This window comes from Scaptodrosophila lebanonensis, unplaced genomic scaffold (assembly GCF_003285725.1).
Source record: "Scaptodrosophila lebanonensis strain 11010-0011.00,11010-0021.00 unplaced genomic scaffold, SlebRS2 tig00000098-arrow-pilon, whole genome shotgun sequence".
Classification (NCBI taxonomy): Eukaryota; Metazoa; Arthropoda; class Insecta; order Diptera; family Drosophilidae; genus Scaptodrosophila; species Scaptodrosophila lebanonensis.
In genome coordinates this window covers 741,889-765,824 of record NW_022060568.1, presented here as the reverse complement: position 1 = coordinate 765,824, position 23,936 = coordinate 741,889, and the positions used below count along the sequence as shown (strand labels likewise).

Here is a 23,936-nt window from a genome sequence, read left to right as displayed (position 1 = left end):
CATTGTCGAAATGGAGCTTAAAAAGCTGACATCATAGTAAAACCTTACAAATGAATAAGTTTTTATTACAAATGAACGATGGAAATGGGGATTACTTTCAAAGAAGAAATGGAAATCCCTGTTCGCTCAACAAAAATAACACAAACCTATAAAAACAAGTTGGCGAGATATGGCCATTTATTTAATTTTGTCGGTTATAAATGCCAGCAGAAATTGTTTGAACAATGGTTTTAAATACAAACGTTATCAGAAGTAGTGATAAATAAAAATAGAAAAACCCTCAATTAAGATTCTATTATGCATGCATTGATTATTCAGTAAATTGGATTTTTCAGCGGCAATGATTAGTTTTTGGGGCGCACGCACCTGCTCCCGCACCCCCAGGTGTAAGACAAGACAAACAAATCAGCGCGCGTCAATCATACGCCGTGTGGCCCACAATCCAATACTAAAGACTGCTTGCCGACTGTGGGCCTATTAGAAGCAATTACCAAGCCTAGAAAGCAAATAGCACAGCATGTGACTCACTCACGCATTTCCTCATCGGCTCGGTTCGGCTCGGCTCACCTAAAATACTGGGTAAGCAAAAATTCCGAGCTGAAGGAACTCTGATGACTATGCAAATAAAATGCGTGCTATTATAAAATATGTAGAGGCCATGAAATTGGGTGCGACTGTGCCAACTTGAACTAAAAAAAGAAAAAGATAACGTTCAAATTGTTCAGTCAGTTCGGTTCAGTTCAGTTCGCCAACCACTTGCCGCACTTGCCAATCATTCAAACGAAATCTAACTAAATTTATTGGCAGTTGACACTTGGGCGACAGGGCATTATATTTTTCATTCTTTTGTGCCATCTTCTTCTTTCCATTTAGTTTTCTAGTGGGCCGTCTTTAAATTTAGTGGCCAAGTGACGTCTTTTCGATACCGACACACGTCATATAGCCAAGTCGCACGATATGACGTCAGCAGCGGCAAACGTATCTTTGGCAAAATGCCAAATTAAAATCGCAGCAACTTATCAAGATAAGTGCGCCTATTTATATATGTACTTGTATGTGTGTGTGTGTCTGCTACTTGTCAAAATTGTCCAAATATGTGGCACAATTTTCGAATTGAAAGTACAACTGCAGAAATTGGCAAGCTGCTGTTGACGTTCGCGACTAATGACGCGAAAAACCTCAGATTAGTCGTCCATCAATCTATCAGTCATGCGAACCAATCTGGAAGTTTCTCAAAGATCTGAGCAATCCAGTGAGTCAACCTAAAGATATTGTCCTACGCTTCGAATTGAAATGTAATGTAAGATCTCAGAGATCAACTTATAAAGATTAAAGATTTATATATGTATATAAAAAAAATGTTATGTAAAATCTCAGAGATGAACTTATAATCCTAAAAAAATAACCAATTCGTTAGCTATTACGATCGCTTTTAATATCCATATTTTTCCTGAATCTACTCGTATTTATTTCTATTTCAAACAGTCTTATGACTTCAAGCTTTCTGTGAGATCTCGGATCGTCCAACTATATAGATAACTTAAAAGATTTAGAAATATTCTGAAGCATAAAACAAACTATTAGCTACACTATTAAATCTACGGAATTGGTCATACAACATATTAGGTGGCACATAATTTTCTAGACATGTCTTTGTTAGTTTTCCAGACGTGATCTGTTCCCCAAATATATGTATAAGTAGTTGACTTCTGAAATTTTGTACAGTTTGCCATACTCAGTATCTTGCTATCTGATCAAGTTAGAAATAAGATAAGCAAGACCATCCGAGAGTTAACCAAAGAGTATTCATATACTCCTATACATATTTCCTAAGCGGGCGAGGCTTGCGGCAACAAAAACTTCAAGCACTAGATAATGTATGATAATTTATAAACGTGTTTCTCGTTATCAACTTTAACTTTGGAATCACTTTCCAACAATTTGTTCCCGATAGATATTGTGTGTTTGTGTGTGTGTGTGTGTGTGTGTGTCGAAGACAAATAAAAGTTTCTTCACGTATTCAGATTGCATAAGACCCATAATTAATTGTTATCACAATACATATAAGTATATATATATAGTATATATCTACACATGTTTATATAAATATGGACTTACCGATTTTGGCGACATTTTGCTGCTTGTCTTTTCTCCTGGCTCTGATTGTTGTTGTCGTTGTTTTTGTTGTTAGTGGAATTGTAATGAAACAAAATTGGGCGGCTGTTAATATTTAATGGGAGGGTATAGCTGCAAAGAAAGAAATCAAATTGAGAGTCAGAAAACAGCTCAAGAAATATGAATTCATAATTATTAGATTTAGTTCTCCTTAGAATCAAATTGCAAATGACGCACGTGCGACTAACGGCCGAGAAAGCAGGCAACTGATTGCTCCAACGCACCCAGCCAGATCTTTTATACAGCTATAGCAGCCACTTATCAAGATCGGTTGATGACTAAAACGCACAATTTGCAAAGTGAGCATAAAACGAAATGCAAAGATAAAGCTTCAATTATACGAATGATTAATACAATACAATAGGTGCATCATTAAGGAATCCACACTAAACATATACTATACATGCCATATTATCTTGAGTATATAGGTATATAGGTATAACCAAACAGAAATCAAACTTGTAACTTAATGGCAATTATTCAGAACCAAAAGGCTATTTGCATAACTTTACAAAAGAAAATCAATTTAAAACCAACATATACCTAATTGCCACAATTTTCAAACAAATCAGCAAAAAAAAAAATGGTTGATTCATTGACAAAATAAAATCGTTTTCAAAATTGATTATAAATAAAGCATGTATAGCTTTGACAATTTGTTTTAAAACTCAATCATTCATGCAAACATTAAATATTCAATTAAAAATTAATGATTTACAACAGAATATCAATTTGAAATCATCTTTTTTTTTTCAAAAAGATGAGATAAGTTTATTTCATTAAACTATTACAGAATGTTTAGAATTCATTGAAAGAAGTTATTAATATCTGAAATGAAATAATTTTCTTAATATCAATTTAATAGCCAATAATCAAATAGAACAAAATCCAGTTTAAACTGCAGAGTTTTCAGGGTTTTTTTTTTTCCAAACCAAAACAAACAAAAGGATCTTTTGCAGCGTTTTTTCTACGTTATCGATGCCACATTCTAAAGCTTATCACTTACTTGTTAAATTCTTCAACTAATGCCCGCCTATAATACAAGTAGGTCCAATACTCTCAACATTTAACACGCGCCGTCCGTCTGTAAATGAATAGCTCACGATGTCATCGTGACATCTACCTTCAATGTTGGCACTATCTCTCCCTTCTGCTTGTAGTATGTTCTACATACACAGATATATATCAGGCAGAGCATGATGCGCGCATCTGGCTATATCTGGCATTATGACATACTCGTACCCACATGTTTATAATTTCGATTTCACTGGCACTTTGACAAAATGCAGCACACTTTGTACAAATACGAGACAATAAAGAAGTGGATAAATGAAATCAAATACACGTTGTTGCCAACGCGTCATAACACCTTTGATTAAAGTTTTTGTGGCTCTTCTTCTTCAACACCTATCCCCCACCCCTCCCTTGAGCAGCAACAGCTTAGCGAAAAACCGGAAATGCTCGGCCAAGGCCAAAACGCTTTTGATGATGCACACGTAGCTCTCGTGATAGTTTTAGTGTACTCAGAGTTTTGACTGAGGAGCTGCTTCGAACCCTTCTGAGCAATTCGATTGTAGAATCTAAGTCGAAAACCCACCGCACAGCTTTTTCTCGAAAGAATATAAATAGCTGTGGCTTCAAGGCATTGTGTTTGATTTCTTTAAATTATAAATGTTTCTCGGAAATAGGGTTGGGATTAACAATGAGAAAATAACTTGCCGATTGAGACTACTTTGGTGATAGAAATGATTCAGAAGAGTCTGTCTTTTAAATGGAAACGAACGAAATGCATACATTACGTTATTTTGTTGAATAAGAATTAAAATTGTTAACTAATGTAAACAATCTTGGTGAGATTTTTTGTAAGAAACCTTATTGATACATCTTACAACCATTTAGTTCCAGAAAAAGTGTGGTTTCATTTTGAAACCCGACGATTGTCTTTCTAATGTTTGGAGGCGCAGCATTTTTCGAAATTTGAATTGATTTGATCTTCTGAAGCGGCCATCTTAGGTTTGTGCAGGCACTTTCGAATCAATGAAGTAGACATTACGAGACAAATCGAGCTAGACATGTTCTTTCGCCTGTCTGTCTGTATGAACGTCTGGATTTCGAAAACGGTTGAACCCACATTCACCAATCTTGGTATGCAGATTCATCCAATCCCCAGACAACACAAGTTTAGTTTAGTCGCTCTACTTTTTTTCGTTTTGTGTTATTTTGTCTGGCTGACGGGCATTTCACTGTCGGGCTTGTTTAATTTGCAAAGCTGTGGGCTTTTCTTGGTTAACGAAGTATGGCATGCATCAAAGATGATGTTTGATTAATAAATAATTTAATACCCTTTCTAAAAAATAAAAAACAAACTAAACTTGTATGTGCTGTCGTCAGCACGCAGCACCCAGACATATGTAAATAAAAGCTTCATAAGCAGTACAATAAGAAAACAAGTTGCCGTACCAATTAATAGGCTCGTATATAAACAATTTTGAGAAAAAAGTTCATCATGAAATCAATAATCATAGAAAATGTATGAACTATTGTTTGACTGTCACAGATATAATGGCATTTCGAAAATGCCCGAAACACTAGTCGATAAGCCTCATAAGGTTTACATCCAAGTTGGACTTCCTAGCTTTTAAAGCAACCGAGTTCAAGGTGGTCAGACATACGAGTACGTATAGCATTAACAGCCACATTAATAATCTATAAGCCACGTTAGATTTATTGTACGTAGATATTAAACAGAGTTCCCCCATGCCATAAACATAATTTTGAACTTTGTCAAAAAGCCATAACAAACATTTTTTTTATCGACACAAGCGCTTCCTTATGTCTGCGGTTCACTTAAGGCTTAACATATGTACGAGTGTAAGTGTATAGTTTTTTCGTTTGTTTTATATTTTTAACTTATAGTTTGTGTAGATAAGCGACAATAGAGGCAATAATAGCAACAATAGAAGCAATATTCACCCATTGCCCAGTCATTCCAACATCACAATGAGAAACCAATTAAATTTGACACGTTCGACATTTGAACTTGACACACGTGACATGAACAGCAGACGGACGGTCGGACGGACGGACGCAACCGAACGACCAGTGCTCAAAAGCGCAATGCACACAACAATGACGTCAAATGTTCGACAACTTACTGGCCATGGCTTAACATTGTGAGAGTGCACGAACATATTCGGTAAATACATACATACTCGTACGTATATATTATATACGTGTATATACTCATGTACATATGTACATATGTATGTATACGAATATTATTTATGTCAAGTACGTGAAATTGCGCCTAAAATAGTTTTCGGCTTTACACCATTCCCTCGAAATGTAAATCAGTAATCATACAGTCTAGCGTATTTAGTATACTCGTACAAGGTTTGCAGATAACATATTAGAAGTTTCCCGTATTAACAGCTGCCTTGAAAGCAAAAACAATTCATTTGTTACTTCATGAAATAGTTATACTACGAGTAGAAAAACTTGAAACAATTTTGTAGATTATTGTTATTGCTATGTCACAAGTTGGTTCTATATTTTTTAAGTGATCCATCTCCTTGATGTAGACTAGAATTTGCAAAGAACTGTTGGCTACTATCGAGGTTTCCTTCGGGTAGATCAATAGTGTACATTCCTCTTTTATTTACGTAAAATATTTTATTCTTTTCTAACTTCATTTCACTGTTCGTACATTCCTAAACAACAAAAACAACACAAACGCAAAAGCAAGGTAGGAAGAGAATTTAATTTTTACATTTTACATTTCGTTAGTTACCTAAAAATTCGCGACCTTTCACAATTTTGGAGGGCAAATAAAACTGCTGTTTCTGTTTTTCCGTATTAACATTTCTACATTTCAGAAGCTTTTTAACACATATAGTACGTCTGAACCCAAGAATGTTCAACAATTTAGATTACATTTTGCATAAATTCCTATTATGTATTTTATGAGATAGCTTGGAATTAGATTAAGTTTAGTTCCACCATTACATATCTTTCTTTAAATGGAACTCATTAAACAGCAGATTCCTATTTTTACTACAAATTAGTGTTCGATGAAGCGTCGTAAGTAATAGCCTGATATGTCTGACGCGATATTCTACAATAGCTCACTTTCCAGTCGATATTCGTCGTATTCGTAGTCAATCGCTATCACAAAGCTAAATTGAAAATAAATATTTCTGTAAATAAATTTGCTGCACTTGAAAAACTTTCCAAGACTTTCCAGATATAGAGGGATTTTGTTTCTTAGAAATTAGATTTGGTATCATTGTGTTAGAAAATCTATCTTCAAACTTCCAGTTCGGTTAAAAGAAACAGCTAATTTTTCTTAATAGAATACCCAAATATAACCTAACTAGTTCCTTGTAACGGATTGCAATACATGGAAATTAACGTTCTTTACAAATAATTTAGAGATCTCTGTTACAAAAATTGATTTTTAAGAATTCCAGACTAATAGAAAATCATTTAATTGAGGATCTTACTTTCTTGTTCTTTAAAAAAGTTTTACCAAAGAAGAATGTAGAAGAAGACTGTTCTTCGTGGAGAATTTGTACCTATAGTAGAGAAGATTCTGCTAAACAAAAATAGTTATTAGATTATGGATGATGGGTGGATGGATGATATCAGCCTTTGACTTTGTCGGGACCTTTCATCGAGCCCTTCTTGCATGCACTTTGCCCAAGAGAGTCTGGAGATGAAGTGGCCTATTTGTCCAGAAAATGAAGGCAGAGTCTGCACTTATTGTAGCCGAACCAGATTAGAAAGAAGTCGGAGCCAGATGTTGCATTGCGCTTCTTTTTTTTTTAATTTAAAATTATTTTAAAGTTCTTGTTAGAGAACGGGCTTAGTTGTAAGAAGTTTGATTCACTTGTGTTGGAGCTTCTTTGCGAAATATCGAAATATTTTTCGACAACTTCGTGCTTTGTGCTCCTTTTCATAAATGTACTTTAAAGAAATATGTGTGCATATGTATGTATGTATGTTCGAGTATGTACAGTATGTCTGTATTTAAAAGATATTGTGAAGCGGGCGCAATACTAAATCGAGAGTTGTGTTTGGTTTGCACAAATTATGACATCATGCCGTATTTATTATCGCTTCTGCGTGAACTTCGCCAACATCGGCCGGCAACGGCAACCGCGACGACGGCGCCGACGACGACGACGACGACGATAAACGACGACATCGTTTGCCATATTTTTCTGACTTTTTTTCCAGCTAAGCTGAAAGTTATTTATTTGTTTTTGTATTTTTTCGGCTGTTGCTTGGCGCAGCGCACCAAGTAAATGGGGAATGAGCTCATGTTTGCAACGCTGCTGCTGTAAACGAGCGAAGCGCTAATCAGCAATAGAAACGGCAGAAGCAGAAGCAGAAGAAGCAGCAACAACAGTTAATATATGGAGGTAACGGCGGCCGTAACGCTAAATTCCTTTGGCTTGAATCAAAATGCGTTAACGAGTAAGTGCATGAATCATGAATACAAATAGCCCGATTGGATCACTTATTACCTCTAACCATTACTCTAGAAAAACTCGATATGGGCTGAATGAGTAACTAACTCACTCTACTGGGCTCGACTCTTCCACTGATTGACTGATTAAATGCATCCTGCATGATTGTGGGTGATCCAGTAAGTGTGTGCGAGAGAGAGAGAGAGAGCGAGAGAGAGAGCGAGAGAGAGAGAGAGTAGAAGGAGAGAAAGTTTTAGGTGCTCTTGCACTTGTTTTGTATTCATTTCAATTTTAATTTCCATTTCATTCATGAATGGAATGGGAGAGCAAAAAGGCAGAATGGAGCAATAGTTGCCCCGCTGGACTCAACGACGAACAACAACTATGCGTCATTTCCTACTTCACTTAATTACGCGATCTTTAGTTTATTTGATTTGATTCCATTTGCTATGGCCACCAATTTGACTTTTTATTATGTATTTATTTTATTTTATTTTGGTTTCCCTTTCAACTATGCCGGCCACACACATTTTTTAAAGCTTAGAACGGAAATGGAAATGATTTGATTATTTTGCGAGTGTACGTTTGTATATATATATATATATATATATATATATATATATATATATATATATATATATATATATATGTGTGTGTGTGTGACGCTTTTCGCACCCCATAATGCATGATAATGTGTCGTAGAATTACAAATCACAATTTGAGGAAACACCAATCGATTGGGTGCTAATAAATTACATCATTTAATAATTATCAAGAAAACAGTTTTGTCCTGCTTTGTCTTATGGACCGAAACTAACTTTGCAATTTTCATAAAATAGGGACTAGAACGTTAAGTTCTTGAATACCCTGTGCCGACCATAGTTCTTCAACTAATCAAATTGGTTGAAGCTTTTGAATATCATGAGGCATTATATAAACTGTTTAGGGGCTGGTGAGGTAACTAGGAAACAGTTCTAGTCTAGTCTGCATTGCCGCGTAATAACAATATTGCTATGACGCTATAAAGTTAACAAACAATTGACATATAAAAAATCGGTTGAAAAATTAAGATTTTTCAAATAAATGGTTGAGACCGTTTTCCCCATTTGGAGTACGAATTTTCCTACACTGTGACTGTGACAACTTGTGTCGAGCCGTTTCGGCTGTGTGTTGATCACCAGTCAGTCATCGAGCCAGAACAAACTGTTGTTCTGTTTTTCGAGCGACAGTGTTGAAAAGTGTCAGAAGTAGTAGTTATAAAAAGCTGTACCTTTCACAACCTCCACGGTAGTACATCTCTAAAAACGAACATATACTGCTAGAAAATTGTCAATTTAGACAAATAACTGGACCGTGTTTTTTCTGGCTTCACTTCTCATCACTACCCCCGAGTTGTGCATCTAGTTAGTCATGAGAGCGAAGCTTTACGTAACTGTAGACCACCTCCCACGCAACCGATCTTTGTTTATATTTAATATGCATTAACTACATTAATGAGCAGCTCAGCTCAAACAGCAAAACCAGCAGCCGCACAAAATCACGTTTACTATTTTAGTACCGGAACCGCACGCACGCGCCTCAGATACACTAATGGAGCGCCAGTTGTAGAAGAGGCAAGTGACGAAGAGGGGGGACAGCAAAAGATAAATGGAAGGCATTGCGTATGCGCAGCGCATTTTAAAATGTAAAACAGAAAAAAAAGAGGTGGCCAATACATAACAACAAGTACAACAAAAACGGCGCCTGGCATTCGCTTTTACTTTTCATTTTCAATTTTAAACACATAATGCGAACATAATAATGAGCATTAAATAAATAGCAATACATTTTCTTCATTTCATTTTCATGAAAATAAATAAAACGAGGCGAGCAAGAAAAAAAATATAATATATCCAATGGCCAGACCGGTCCGGGACAGCCCCGCCCGCCCGGCCAGGCAGGCACTTTTAATTTCAGCAATTATTTGTCTTTTTCATGGCGCGTTGATTTTTCGTTTTGAATTTTTTTTCCAACCTATTTTGCGGTCAATAATTAAAGTGCTCGCCACGTCGGGCAATCAAGCGAGCCGAAGCAGTTGTGCGGCAGAGCCATTTGACCAACTGAACTGAATTATCATACTCTAGGAAGGGAGGGGAGGGGTGGTGTATTACGAGTTTTGTCACACAATACGAGCATTACAGGCCCTGGCAAGATCTTGTGGATGGTCGATACGGAAACACGGGAAATTTCGGTAGAACAACAGGCTCTAAGCACAATTCATAATAGCTAGGTAGTCAAAAGACTGTGAACTAGTATTTATTAAAATATGTTTTCATGATTTTCTGATATTATTTACAGAGATAGGAAATTTGTTTTAATTTAGACAAATTAAAAACTAGAAGAGCATACAAAGTTCGACGCAAAGAAAATGTTATTTCTTTTGAATGAAAACAGGTGAAAATTTTTTTCTTTGCTTATTCGAGGCTGACTGGCCAACCAGTGTTTAAATTTGAAAATGATAATTAAGGTTAATGGAAAAAAAAGTAAATTAATTTTACTGCGCCCCAGTTGTTAATTAAAAGTTAAACACACACTTTTTTCTACTTTTTTTTTTGGTAAATAAAATTAAGGAACACATACTGGCCAACAAATTTATTCGGCAACAAACAAACGAGCCGCTATTTTTCTTAACTTGCTGAGCAAACACACACAATACGATGCCATCAAACACACACGCACATACGCAGACACATCGTCCAAAGACAATTTAGAACATTCAAAAACAAATGTGACGATTAAATGAAGCAAATTAGGCTTAAATGTTCTAGATTGTGGCTAGGGAGGGAGCCAGCAGCGATGTGGACGGACGTACATACGTTAAGAAAATAATAGCAGTGCGGCAACAACAATAACAATACCACCAACAACAACAACTAATGACAGGCGGAGCAGGGCGGGAAGGCAGGCGTCAGCGGCCCACACGACATGGACACCTCAAAAAAATAAAAACATCAACACGACCATAATTAACACAGCACGCAAATCCATAAAATGAAAAATGAAAACGGAATAGAAACAGAGAGATATATTGAGAGACAGAGAGAGAGAGAGAGAGAGTGGCGGTATGAATGAATGCGGCTGTGTGGTCCAAGCACCTTCATAGAGATTGCTTCTTACAACGAATTCCTCTCCCATAATATACTTTTTCTATATATTTTTGGAAAATACGAATGATTAAAAATAATTAAAATATGTAATTTCAGAATCGATATCTTACAAGATGCATCAACATTTGAATCGATTCTAACACTCAGTAGGTATTTAATTCTTTGGAAAACAACTTATGGATTTCTTAACAAATACCCTGCCTATTCATAGAATCATTATACAAAAAAAGAATGTTTTAAAAAGCAAAATAAGTAGTTTTAGCGTCAATGTAAAAAGGGTACATCTTAATCTTGTTAATGTTTTAAAGACTCTCATATCAAAGCATTTATCTTAAATTTAGTTTCAATTCAATTTTTTGAACTGACTACACTGCACTTAACTTTGAAAGAACTAGCAATTATGGATCTTCGTAGAATATAGCTAACCAGTGGAGCGTGCGGCCGATGTTTGCCTGTCTGGGCCCTAAAACTTCGGAAAGTTTCTGGTATAACCACAAAATTCTCTTAAAATCGGCACGGCTGAACATCAGCAAAAATGTTGGTTTTTAATTGGAATCATTTTACTTTTATTGCGAATTGGTAGAACTTCTATAAAGTCATAAAAGTCCACATTTGGCTGAGATTTTGAAGACGTAACATTGTACCCAATTTGTCCAGAAATATGTAAGTTTAATAAGATCAAATTTTTCACATTATTCCAAATTATGAATAATAAACTATTAACAAAGTTGCTTAATAGCATTTAACATTTAAACATAATCATTACTTAATGCATTTTTGGCTTTAATTAATGTTTATAGTAGGTTTTTGTCCACATGGCCCTGCAAAGAGAATGCGGAAGAAATAGACGAGGACCTGAAACTGGGAAGCTGTGAGCCATTTCTAGGAACAGAGACTACTCCTACTACAGACTAGGAACAGACTTACTACTTATGCGAGTATGTTAAGTCGCTTTTCGCTCGATACCAATATTAAGTGGATTTTATTTCAATTGTCGATGCACAAATGTTTTTATTTTTGAAAAGACAGCTTGGCTGTACTTTAAAATTATCCTGAACATATACATTTTTAGCAGATTATTGAATATGATTATTGAATCGTTAGACTGAACTGCGACGCTTTTCATGCCAACATTTTTCCGTTTATGACTCGCGATTCAAATTAGTCCTAGCATGGTAGTAACTCGCAGCTGCAATTAGTTCAGTTGTTATCGTCATTTTTATGGGCAGTCAACCACACACACATAGCAACAACAACAAGGCTGAGTTGACAGTATTTGTTTTTGTTACATCGTTTACCAACACTGAGCGTGTGCGCAATCGCCCACATAAAGGCGCGCTTTTCAATTTGTCTATCTTTCTTCTTTTTGGTAGTTTTTTTTTTTTTTGCTTTGCGTGTTTGAGCGCCGTTTCATGCCTCTCCGCTTCTTCCTGCTTGCTGTGTTAATTGTTAATGTCAATTGTCAACATTCGTTTGTATTATGGGCATGCAAAATATCAACACACACACACACAAAAGGTTTATATTGTTGTGGTTGAAGGGCAGCAGTGACAGTTTTTTGTTTAAGTTTAGCTTAGTTTTGTACTGCTGCTGCTGATGATGATGATGAATATATCTATGTATACATGAATGTACCTACGTACATATGTATGTATGTACGAGTATGTATGAATGTATAGTGGTGATTGTTTGAATGGGAAGTTTTTTCGTAGCTTTGTTGTAGTAGCTGTTGCTGCGTGACTTTGAAATTCAATCAATGGAAAGTTTTCTAAAACAGGTGACGTACACATGTACTTTAATTTGTTGTTGATATTTTTGTTGTTATTATTATACCATGACTTCAAATCGATAATCTAAATTAGGTCAAATTACATAATTGACGAGCTACGCTTATCAACTCTTTATTGTGTACATATTTGAATGAAAAAGAATATTACTTGTTCTTTACCTAAGAGGCAACGGCAACACCTCTTCGTTTTTTGCAAGCAATCAATTGAAGTTCATGCGCACGTTTCTCGCAAAAAAGCAATGTTTTTTACTTTTACACGCACTCGCTACAAAAACAACAACAACGACTACAGCGACAACATTGTAATAAAATAAAGTTGCTTATATCGCGTTTTTTGTTGTTGTTGCCCCGCCGCCACTTCCTCTCTGCATGGCTGAAAGCGACGTGACAAAACCAACAACAGCAACAACAACAAAAAAACAACAAGTCACATGCATATCTTATCTAACGCGGGCACAAACACACCAACAGCCTGTCTAAACACACAAGCACACGCACACACAATCGTGTCATCGTGCGTTTATGTGGCAATTGCTCCAAAAATATTTTATATCTCTTATTGTGTTTTCCAGCAAAGCGCTCGAAAAACAATTACAAAATGGCAAAAAGACAACTACATACATACAAACATAGAATTTAGCACACAAATAACAACAACAACTGACAATTGGGTCGCATGTTCGATAAACAAGTGAGTGAGAGAAAGGCAGCACGCGCTCACGTAGCAGGCACGAAACGCGCTTCTCTTACTTTAAGTCCTGCTCCATTAAAAGAGAGCGACAGTGCAGATCAATTTTAATTAGTCGGCAATGCCATTTAGGCGTACACAGCCCACTACAGCTCAAAACTCTCATAAGTAAACATAAACAAAATGGTTATTTTAGTTTTAAATAAATAAATAATTTTAAATATTTCCCTTTAGAATTTATTTTAAAGAGCTATTAATATATAATCGGGAGTGAGATACAAATGTCTGGGAAAACCTTTGATTATTTTTAAATGAATTAATTTGTTTTGTTTATATAATTACAATTCTCACTCTTTCTAATCTCTTGCTGATAAGTAACGTTGCATGCAACTGACAGAGAGAAGTTATTCAAAAAAATGAATTGATAAAATGTGATAGTTAGACTTGATTATTATCGTTACTTTATTCTATAATTTACGAACACACATGTATACAGTTATTTTTTGAAACGACTACCTAATAATTTTTTGATTAGCCTACACCTGGTTTTTTATTGTTACGAGTATTTTATCGCTCGCTCTTTTAAACATTTGTCACTTGGCGACGACTTTTTTTTTGCAATAATTAATATTTGCAATACACACATACATTCTTTAATATACACTCATACATATGTATGTAGGTCTGGGCTCATTGTGATAATTGTCAATGAGCTTGCTGTGGCATTATGAAACACACGCTAACGACCAAATTTGCATGCAAACTATGAGCGACAAGTAAATTTCATGATGCAACACACACACACGCATACTCACTCACCTGAGCAAACTCACGCACACATACACAACACGCGTGCAAATATTAATCGTAGAGAAAACAAAAAACAACAACAACAGCAATATAAAGCAATAGACAAAAAGAGTAAATATGTGGATATGTATGATTGTATGTGTGTATAATATGCGTGACATTGAGTTTTGAGGTTATGCGCACAGTCCTCGTCATCGTCATCAATTCACTCATCGCACATACTTAAGTTGTTTTTTTTTCTTCTTTTTTTTGTACTTGAATTGCTGGTCAGGTTATCTATCAGTTATGTACATATTTGATGTTCAATATTAGGTAAAGTATAACAGTAAGTACAGCAGACATGGACGTAAATTGTTCAATTATAGTCCCAAACTCAACATCTAAAACTTTTGATTAGTGTGAAGAACGACAATGATTATGAAGAAGTAAAAAATCACTGAAATAATTTTCATCTGTATGGACTTGCAAACAAACGCCCCTATCTATCCCTTCCCATTATGGAAACAACGCACGTGAGGCTGTAACGTGACTTAAGTTTCAATTTTGTTCCTCATCGCTAGTCCGAAGTAACGGTGCCTATCTGAAGAGTAAACGATGCTCCCCTTCGATGCGTTTAAACTTAATTAGTGTGCAAAAAGAGAGGGCAATGGTTTGTTGTTGTTGCTGTTATTCAAGACAGTGGGGTGGAAGACAAAAAAAAACCACCTAATTCATGTCATTATTTGGAGCCAACGGCTTTGTTTTGATGTTGTCGCTGCCCAATTGATTGATTTATGAGACAACGAAAATGTTGTCAAGGTATTTTTTTGTCAAGAAACAAAAACAACAACCGTAATAGGCGCCATTAGTAAATCGTTGTTTTATGCAAGCTAAGCGATCAAAAAAAAAAAAAGAAATCAAGTGACCGCAAGCTATTGAATACTTGTGTATCTATGTATACATACATATATACATATATACGTTTATATACACATACATGTGTATGTATATGTAAACAAAGCATGTGACGGGGAAAAGTGCATATTGTTGCTAATGTTATGGTTGTTGTTGTTGCTTTTTTTTGCGTCACAGATGTCATTTAAGCGACATCAAAACTAAACCTTATACAAACAGCTACAACAAATTAAGTTCTACACACACACAAACACACATTTCCCATCCTAATTCGTGTTTTCTTTGAATGTATTGCAAGAAAAAGAGTGAATTTATATTATTGATCAGCTTCAAATTTATATTTATAATTGCAATTAAAAAATTTCATTTTTAACTTTTCGGATTAGAGACAATTTGTCAATTCATTTATTTACAGGCTGCACTTTTTCAGGGAGATACATACATCTCTGTATCAGTATCTGTGCAACAGTTGCTGTTGCGGCCTCTGTTAATGCTCTGTTGTGATTGCGCTGTAGCAACAACCTGCGTTGCCAACTGCCTCACAGTGCATTAGTCATTTACTTTGCCGGGTCGGCCGTCAATGAACAAATTATTTGTATATAGTATATGTATCTATGTACATATATTATTTTTAATTACCTTGAAATGCAAAATATGTACATCAAGCAAGCGAGAGGGATATGAAAAAAAAATCACACACTTGTCGCAACAATCAATTGCACAATTAGTCATTTCTTCAATTAATAATTTACTATTTTTAAACGTCGTTGTTGCTATTGCTGTTATTGCTGTGGTGGCGTCGCCGCCGGTTTGGTGATGAGCTCAGTTTTGAGCAATTTTAAGTTATTATCAACGGCAAACACACACACACATACAAACAGAGACTAACTATGTGCCTATTAACAATATGTTGAGATTTATGGCAGTTGTATTTTTTTTTTCAATCTTTTTTATCGCATTTTTTGTTACACCTTGAACTTTGCGGCAATACAATTAAGAAGAGGCACAAAAGTTCCAAGTTCGCATACATACACACACATATATATACATAAACGCACAGCACGTCACAAGCGACAAGGTGAGGCGCACACACACACACATCCACAAATAAATAACAATTATTAATTAAAATGCAAAAATATGCAAGCAAAAAATTAAAAGGGGTACTACGATTGAAAAATCTGCTACGTGTCCACTCGCAGCTTTCTGGCCAACTGAAAAATCTATTGAGAACAATTTTGCAACAGAAGAGGGCAACATTTTTGAACAAAATAGGCGCGAAACGTGTGTTCGTGCTGTTATGTTAAATTACATTCAATGTAACGGTAAGTGATGAGTTCGGCTTAAAAGCGGTGACAACAGCTTCCAGCTTTAACACATGTTAAAGTACACTAAAAAAAGTTCTGGTTTTGAACAGGGTTTATTTTAAAAATAAGCGTTCTTTAAAATAATGTTTAAAAAAAATCAGAAAGTACCATGTGCATACATTCAATTCTATTTTATTCACTCCCCAAAGCATTCATATTGTTCCATCGCCCAAAAATGTAAATTTTTTGGCTCTGTTCTATAATTTTCCGAGTTCAAGAAAAATATTTTTTAAAATTAACAAATTAAATTAAAATTTCTGGTATTTTTCTGGATGTAGATAACAGCAACAGCGATGCGGCCACCGAACAGACAAACGTGAGTTTTCATTCAACAGAAGGCTTGAATGAGACACAATATTTTTACTGAAAAGAGCCAAAGCTGATCCCAATATTTAGCCGCTTTTTTCTGCTTTCAAAATCTGTGCATGAAATGAATTGCAAGTATTAATTATGTGCACGTTATATGGATTTATTTGGCAACCTGTTGGATACTTTTGGCATTTCTCTCCGATTCCATGCTAATAACAACAACAAGCAACAAAGTATTTAGAACTGCTCTGCGCGACGAATTTATGCAAATGCAAAATCAATGAAGCGTTGCCAGGCCACGAAGATTAACTCATCAATTCGTTTTTAGAATTCAATACATTCGACCGGACCGACTAACGTGCGAATAAGTTTCGGGTTTTGAGGTTGAAAATCTCTCGATGGGGTCTCTATATTTGTGTGTACCTGAAGGTCACAGTTGACAAACAGTTCTAGTACAGTGAACAATCGTTGCCGAGTTGCGCTTTTGATTATAAACAATTTTTGATTGCAATCTAAACGATATTTTCTTAGAAATAGACACATCACTTTTTAATTATTTACCGCATAAAATAGGAATGAACTTGATAAACAGAAAATGTGCATCTTAAAATAAACAGGATATACATTTTTGATGGCGCCACAAACTGATAGGAAACAAATCTTTTAGATAGAAGAAGAATTATCGCACACCAGGTAACACTATGTGGGATCATTAGGGAGTCCTAAAAAGATCCAAGCTTGTAGTACATTATTGTGACTGATGATGAAATGTATTGTTTTCAAAGTGATCCTGAATCGAAGCGCATAATGTCGAATGGAAGCGTCCATATGAGTCAAAAGTTTTAATGTTTTGCAGCGTTTGGTGCATTATCATCGCCATATTCGAATATACCCGAATATCGTGAAGAATGATGTTGACTTGCGACCGATTATCAGCATTACTATGTATTTTATTTGTTGATTTAATTTTTTTTTATTCCCACAATCATATAAGCCTTATTTGTGAAAGGCAACCACACATTTTGAAAAGTTATATAATAAATTCAATCTCTTTCTTCGGTTAAAATGGTAAATTTTTTGAATTTGGCAAAACTAGATGTGCATATCATTCAAATGTTGTGGACCTTATTTTCAAAATCATAGTTATCTGATAATCGCTCGTAATATTTTAATCTTATCGATAAAGCAAGAAACACATACAAATGCTAGAAATAGAAATAGAAGATAACTTGAATGTTGCCTTTAGGCACTATCGACTGTACTTGTTATTGGACTGCAACAGGTGGCTGTGGACTTGGGCGCGGCATTTATCGTCGCCGTCGTCATCATCAGCAACATCAACATCATCATTATGATGAATATTGGGGGGGAAAAAATTAACGACTTTTGCGGCGAAAATTTACATACATAGACAAATTGAAAGGCAAGCATAAAGTGAAGAGAGGCTGCCATACCAGAGACGGACGGATAGACAGACAAACGTACATACATACATACATAAATATATAAAAGAAAGCTGGCGGAATTTTAGCAATGCGGTCGCCAGCTGCCTTTTGTTGACCAAGTCAGCTAGCCAGCTAGCCAAACAGGCTGACAGACGACAACAACACTAACACAACATTAGACAACAACGGGCGAGCTTTCAGTGACCAAAACTCTATCTGGAGAGCCCACATTGGCACTTGACGCCACAACTTAAGAGCACATGATCGCAAACACACACACAAACACCTACAAGCAGCGAAGAAAAAAAGTGTTTATTTAAGCTATGACTGTTCAAATGAAAGAAGATTGTTGTTGTTGTTGGCCATTTAAACAATGCTACAAATAAACTCGTACTTTTCAAAATGGGTATTGAACAATAAAATAAAAAGCGAGTTTAAATGCATTTAAACACGCGCGCTTCAAGCGCATTGCATGACTCCAGTAGCCGCAGCAGCAGCAGCAGCAGCAACAACAACAATAACAGTAACAACAATAAGAGTATAAGCATGTCGACTTCAACAGCACAGCAGAGCACAGCAGAGCAGAGCAACTTCAATGGCAGCAGCAAGAAGTCAGCGTGCAAGGCTATTTGTTTGTTAGTGTGTTAAAATGCAATTAAATGCCATAATAATTATTGGGCATTTAAAAATAATAATGAGTATGGAGATGATTATTTGTTAGCTCATGTGTATATTAAATGCGTTTGTGTGTACTTTTGTTTAAACAATTTTTGCACATAAAACGCAAACCAGTTGGCAACGCAACAAGCAGCCAAAGCAAAGAGAAAGAGAGAGATCGAGAGAGTGCGAGAGCGAGGCTGGCATCATTTTTGTATGGTGTTTTGTTGCATGGAAAAGTAGTAGAAATAGTACATAGTAGTAGTCGCAGTATTCTGGTACTAGATGCATTTCAACTACTTACATACATATTTATGCATGTACATCTATAGGTATATTTTTATTATTGCCGTATTCGTTGGTTTATTTGTTTGTCAGCTTGGCTTGCTAAACAAGTCGCATCGTCATTACTGCTTTTGAGTATAAGCACAAAAACCAACAGCAACACTGACCAATCGCGCTCAAACAACAAGGGTATTCCTGATTGCTGCTTAAGATTTGATTTTTATTGTGGCGATCAGCTGTTCACAACCGTTCCATAAAAAGCCTGCAATGTGACCCACAAAGCTGCGGCAAATACGGGCACACAAATAGTTAAGACAAAATCAGCTCAGAAGCAAATGTTTCTTGCTGAAGATAATTCGTCATTTAGTTCTTTGCATTTGTTGATATTAAATTGATTCAAAAAATGCAATGTTATATTTTAATTTGCAATATTTCATTTAGCCACCAGTGAGCTATTCAATAAAATAAAATCGTAAACACAATTTCAAATTCCATTTTGAAAATCAAGTCTTAAACAGCAATCAGGAATACCCTTAATGATGTCTCTCTGTGATGTCCATTGCGCCGCCGCTTTAGATGGCTGCGCTGCCGGCGGCGCTGCCTGCCACTGCCTTGTTGCTTGTCTTTCAACTTGTTTATGAGTCTGGAAACCTGCTGCAACTCTTTGGCTTTGGCTGTTGATGTTGTTGTCGTTTTTGTTGTTGTTAACCACACATTTGCTATTACTATACACGTTCCTGTTGTTGTTGTTGTTGTGATTATTGTTGCCAAGATTTACTTGTCGCTAGTATGTTGTTGTTTTTTCTAACGCTTTTAGAAAGTATGTCAATTTAGAAAAGCCATTGACTGGCACACACAGACACACACTCGCACACAAAATATAAACTTAAATTTGTAAATTTTAAAATACGAACCGAAGAGTTATTCTTGTTATTTTTGTTGCACTATATTTAAAATACACTGCACATTTAACATAAACAAAACAAAAATAATAAACAATTTCTTTTTAGACACACATTGAAATTGAAACGTTCAGTCGTTTGTCATTTGCAGGAAAAAAAAATTAAAATTTCGCGAACGCGCCGTCGCGTCTAACTGAATGAGCTGTTTCTGTTAACTGTTTCTGTTAACTTGTTGCGGCTGCTGCGACGATAACTTTGGATATACTGACTGACTGTGCGGCGGCGTTGAGGCTTTTTTTTGGACCGTCGGCTGCTGCTTGCGACTTGAGGCTGGTTAGCTGCTGGTTAGCTGCTTGTTCAGACGCGTAAGCGAGTTTGCTGCTGACTAAATGGCAAAATTTTATAACAGCGTCAGTTGTGCTCGAACATCGTTGTACATATGGCAAAAAAAAAGTCAGAGCAGAGCAACACAGCGCAGCGACGTCAAAGCTTAACGGCAGCAACGACACACATGTATGCACATATATGAATGTGTACGTGTGTATTAGAGATGGGCACGGGCTGTATTTTTGTTCGTGGCACCGCGTATCAGTGTTTCATACTCCGATCTCGAGAAAACACTAAAATTCAACTAACAAACAACCTTCAATTGGGGACCTCTGTAAAATATTCTAAAAACTGTTATGTGCTCGTTCATCAAAGTCTGTAGATGGGCACTTCTAAATATTTATAAGTCTACTGTATTTAATTTGTTAAAAAAATTGTGTGCCTAATTGATTGTTTTTGAAAAATTCTGTACAATCGATCTTATGCAAAATAATTCACTGAAGAATTTAATCAACATTTTGATCTTTTGCAGCACTTTTATAGGTTTCTGCTTGGTAAAAGGTTCACGGGCGTCTTTTTTGTGTGTATAAGGCCGGCCACTGCCCATCTCTAGTGTGTATGCATGAACATAGCTCCCAAATGCCCCAACGGCTTAGGCGCGCGTAACAGACCGAATGATTACGAGAGAGTGAGAGCGAGTACAAGAGAGAGAGAGAGAGAGAGAGAGGAGCGCGCAAGTAAAGACAGTTAACAGAGTTGTTGTTGTTCTGCGTTTCAAGATAGCACAGGAAATAATAATATCACACACACACAACACTCACACACACACACGCAAGCGGCTTTTTGTGATATGAGCTCCCAAAGCATATCAATATCAGACGTTAGCGACGCCGCTGTTGGCATCGCTGCCGCTTCTGCCGCTGCTACTGAAGCTTGAGCGCTCGGGCGTGCCGGGCTAAAACCAAAACGTTTGCAACTGCCAACTGCCTTGGAATGCGAGTTGAAGTGACAAACAAGATGGCCGGCCGTTGTGTGAGCAAATAGCTTACTATTTTTGTTGTTATTATTGTTATTATTATTCCTGTTGTTACTGAGCGGGCGGCTTTCTGACTCACTACAAATGCAAACAGCAGCAGCGGCAGCAACAACAAATTTGCATGCACAGCTGCGTTATCCAATTGAAGGCAATTGCAAAGCAACAACACAACTCACAAATACACACATATGTGTGTACATAGATACAATTGTAGAAAACAAGAAAAGAATATAACATTTACAGCTGGTGTTTAAAAGATCGCAATGGCGTTGATTAATGAATATCACCAAAATGTTGCCGCCACTTACGTACATACATAACTAAATATTTACAGTGATGAGCTATCAGTATTGTTAACAGTGTAGGAGAGAGAGAGAGAGAGAGCTCAAGAGAAACAGAATGATCGTATTGGAGATTAGTATAAGTTTTCAAAAATTTGTTTCTTTGCAATTCGGTTTTCAAATAAATTTGTCGAGATCGTTACATGATAAATTTTCTCATATTTCTCAAATTTTATCGCTTAAGTCAAACCCTATTGGTCCTTAGTCGTCCCTACCAGAACGTTTTGTAGTAATAACATTTCAGCTATGATTTTGTTTGCGATTTAAGAACCCATACATTTTCTATTAAAATTGTAGGCATCAGTAAAAATAAAATAATAATGGAATATTGTTCCATTTCATTTTGTATTCGGTCCAACGATGTTAGACTATATGGTTTTGAAAACTTAAAAAAACACTGTTTTAGAGTAACTTTTCGATTCGAATCGTGTTTAAAATAACAAGATTAGCTGCCTCTGGGATCCTGTACATATTCAACAACTATGTTTATAAGCTATTGAGGTATTTATATGTGTACCTGTTACAGAGTACTAAAAATTCAATGCCTAGACGCATAGTTGTGGAAACCAGATAGCGAATAAACGTATTAGCTATTCTATAACTGGTATGAAGGTGCGCTAGAACTTTGGAGAGCCACCTACAAGGCACGATCATAACCTAAATTAAAACATTACGTAGGCGCTGCTGCCAACGCCAATAACGATACCGCTAACACCGTCAAGGTGAGGGAGCGGGCAAAATATGTACGATAGTTTATCAATTTTCTAGTTGATAAAAAGAAAAAACATAGTGTAAAAAAATGTCGCAAAAAGGGGGGGAAACTGCCACGCAACACGAGCCAAATAAATAGAAAAATATATTATCATTTGAGGCTTTCGATCGTAAATAAAATTCCAGCAATTGAAAACATCTGGCAGGAAAAGGTGGAAGCTTAGCCCGTGAATGGGAGTCAAGCAAAGGCTAAAAAGCAACTATAGAAAATCAATAAATTTAAAAAAAAATAATATTTCCAGAAAATGGAATTATTCCCAATGTACTTTTCATAAGAGCATATTTATAAACTCATTAGAAAAATACTGAAGTTTTTTAAATTAAAAGACGTCTGATTGATGAATCCATTTCGTTTTTATTTACAGCTAAAACGAATTGTCCTCACTTATCTATTAATCATAACATTAAAGAGGCGTGTCACGTCCCCATGATTCACGATATTAGAGTTAGCTTTGTTTTTTTATTTACTTTGTGAATGAAAATAAATTTGCATAATGTTCGCATTAACCAGCAGCGCAGTCGCCGACGACGTCGCGGTCGGAGTCGCTGCTCTTTCACTTTCGAAAAAAGAAAGAAACAACATTTCATTTCAGTGCGAGTAAAAGTAAAAGCATCCAATCAACATTGTAGTTGCTGTGCCTGTGGATGGTGGAGATGGTGTAAGAGACACCCTGCTATATCTTCCAGTTTTTTTCAATTGTCGCATAACTAAAAATGGAACTCGGATAGATTAGATAAAAAAGACGCCCGCATGGGGCGATCGTGAGAAATGGTGGCAATGTGGCGCTTATGAATGATTTTGTAAGAATCGAAAGGGGTGGTGGATAGGCAAGAAGGGGAAGGGTGGGTCACACACTTGCTACCCTGCGGTTTGACCCACTAAGTAGAGACGCCAATGATGTCGCCGCCGACGCCGCGACGTCTGCGGCTGAGTCACAGTCGACGTCGCCAAGATCGTGTCAAGTCTCGACTTTTACTTGCCGTTTATAAATTCATACACACACACACAAATGCACATTAACAGACGCAGACGACGCCGCTGCATTTTGTGAGCGTCACTGTTAAGTGGGTGAAGGGCGGCCCGTTCTCATTATTTTCTTTCAATTTTTCTGCAGCTGATAAAAAGCAATAAGAACATTTAAGGCGTTGTCAATTTTAATTTTTCTTTACTGTTACTGGCTGCATTTTATTTCATTTTCTGTTTAAACTTACACTTATTTTAATTGTTTATTATATGATCTCTAGCCATATTTCTTCATCTTCTCTTTTAACAGTGTTGTTACGCTGGCAGCACTGTGCGAGCGAGGTGGCATACTGTAATTATTACAGTATTAAAGTGCGAGCGAGAGCTCAACAATTTTGGTGGTGGTTTTTTGCGAGATCTAAAATTGAGAGCATAACTCCTCTCAATGCGTGAAAACTGGTTTTGGAAAACAACACAACGACGACACCGCGATCCCTCTTCCGCTGCGGACGCCAACGTCAACATCGCGGCACTGCGAATTGGCAGAAAAAAATGTTAA

The 23,936-nt window shown here is 36.3% G+C and overlaps 1 protein-coding gene across 3 annotated transcripts in view; it reads right to left on the bottom strand.

The window, feature by feature from the left end:
• LOC115627729 (moesin/ezrin/radixin homolog 1) overlaps window positions 1–20,295 on the bottom strand; it is a 30,343-nt gene extending 10,048 nt beyond the window's left edge. The window contains exons 1-2 of one of the 3 annotated variants that reach the window (XM_030523485.1): window positions 19,951–20,295; window positions 2,119–2,247 (exon numbers count right to left, since the gene is read on the bottom strand). In XM_030523485.1, the coding sequence (XP_030379345.1) occupies window positions 2,119–2,133 (15 nt within the window). In that variant the 5' untranslated portion in view covers window positions 2,134–2,247; window positions 19,951–20,295. Of the gene's footprint in view, window positions 1–2,118; window positions 2,248–16,143; window positions 16,162–19,950 lie in introns of those variants that run through there. The other 2 variants (XM_030523488.1, XM_030523486.1) reach the window with 2 other exon arrangements.
• Between the last annotated feature and the right edge of the window lie 3,641 nt (window positions 20,296–23,936).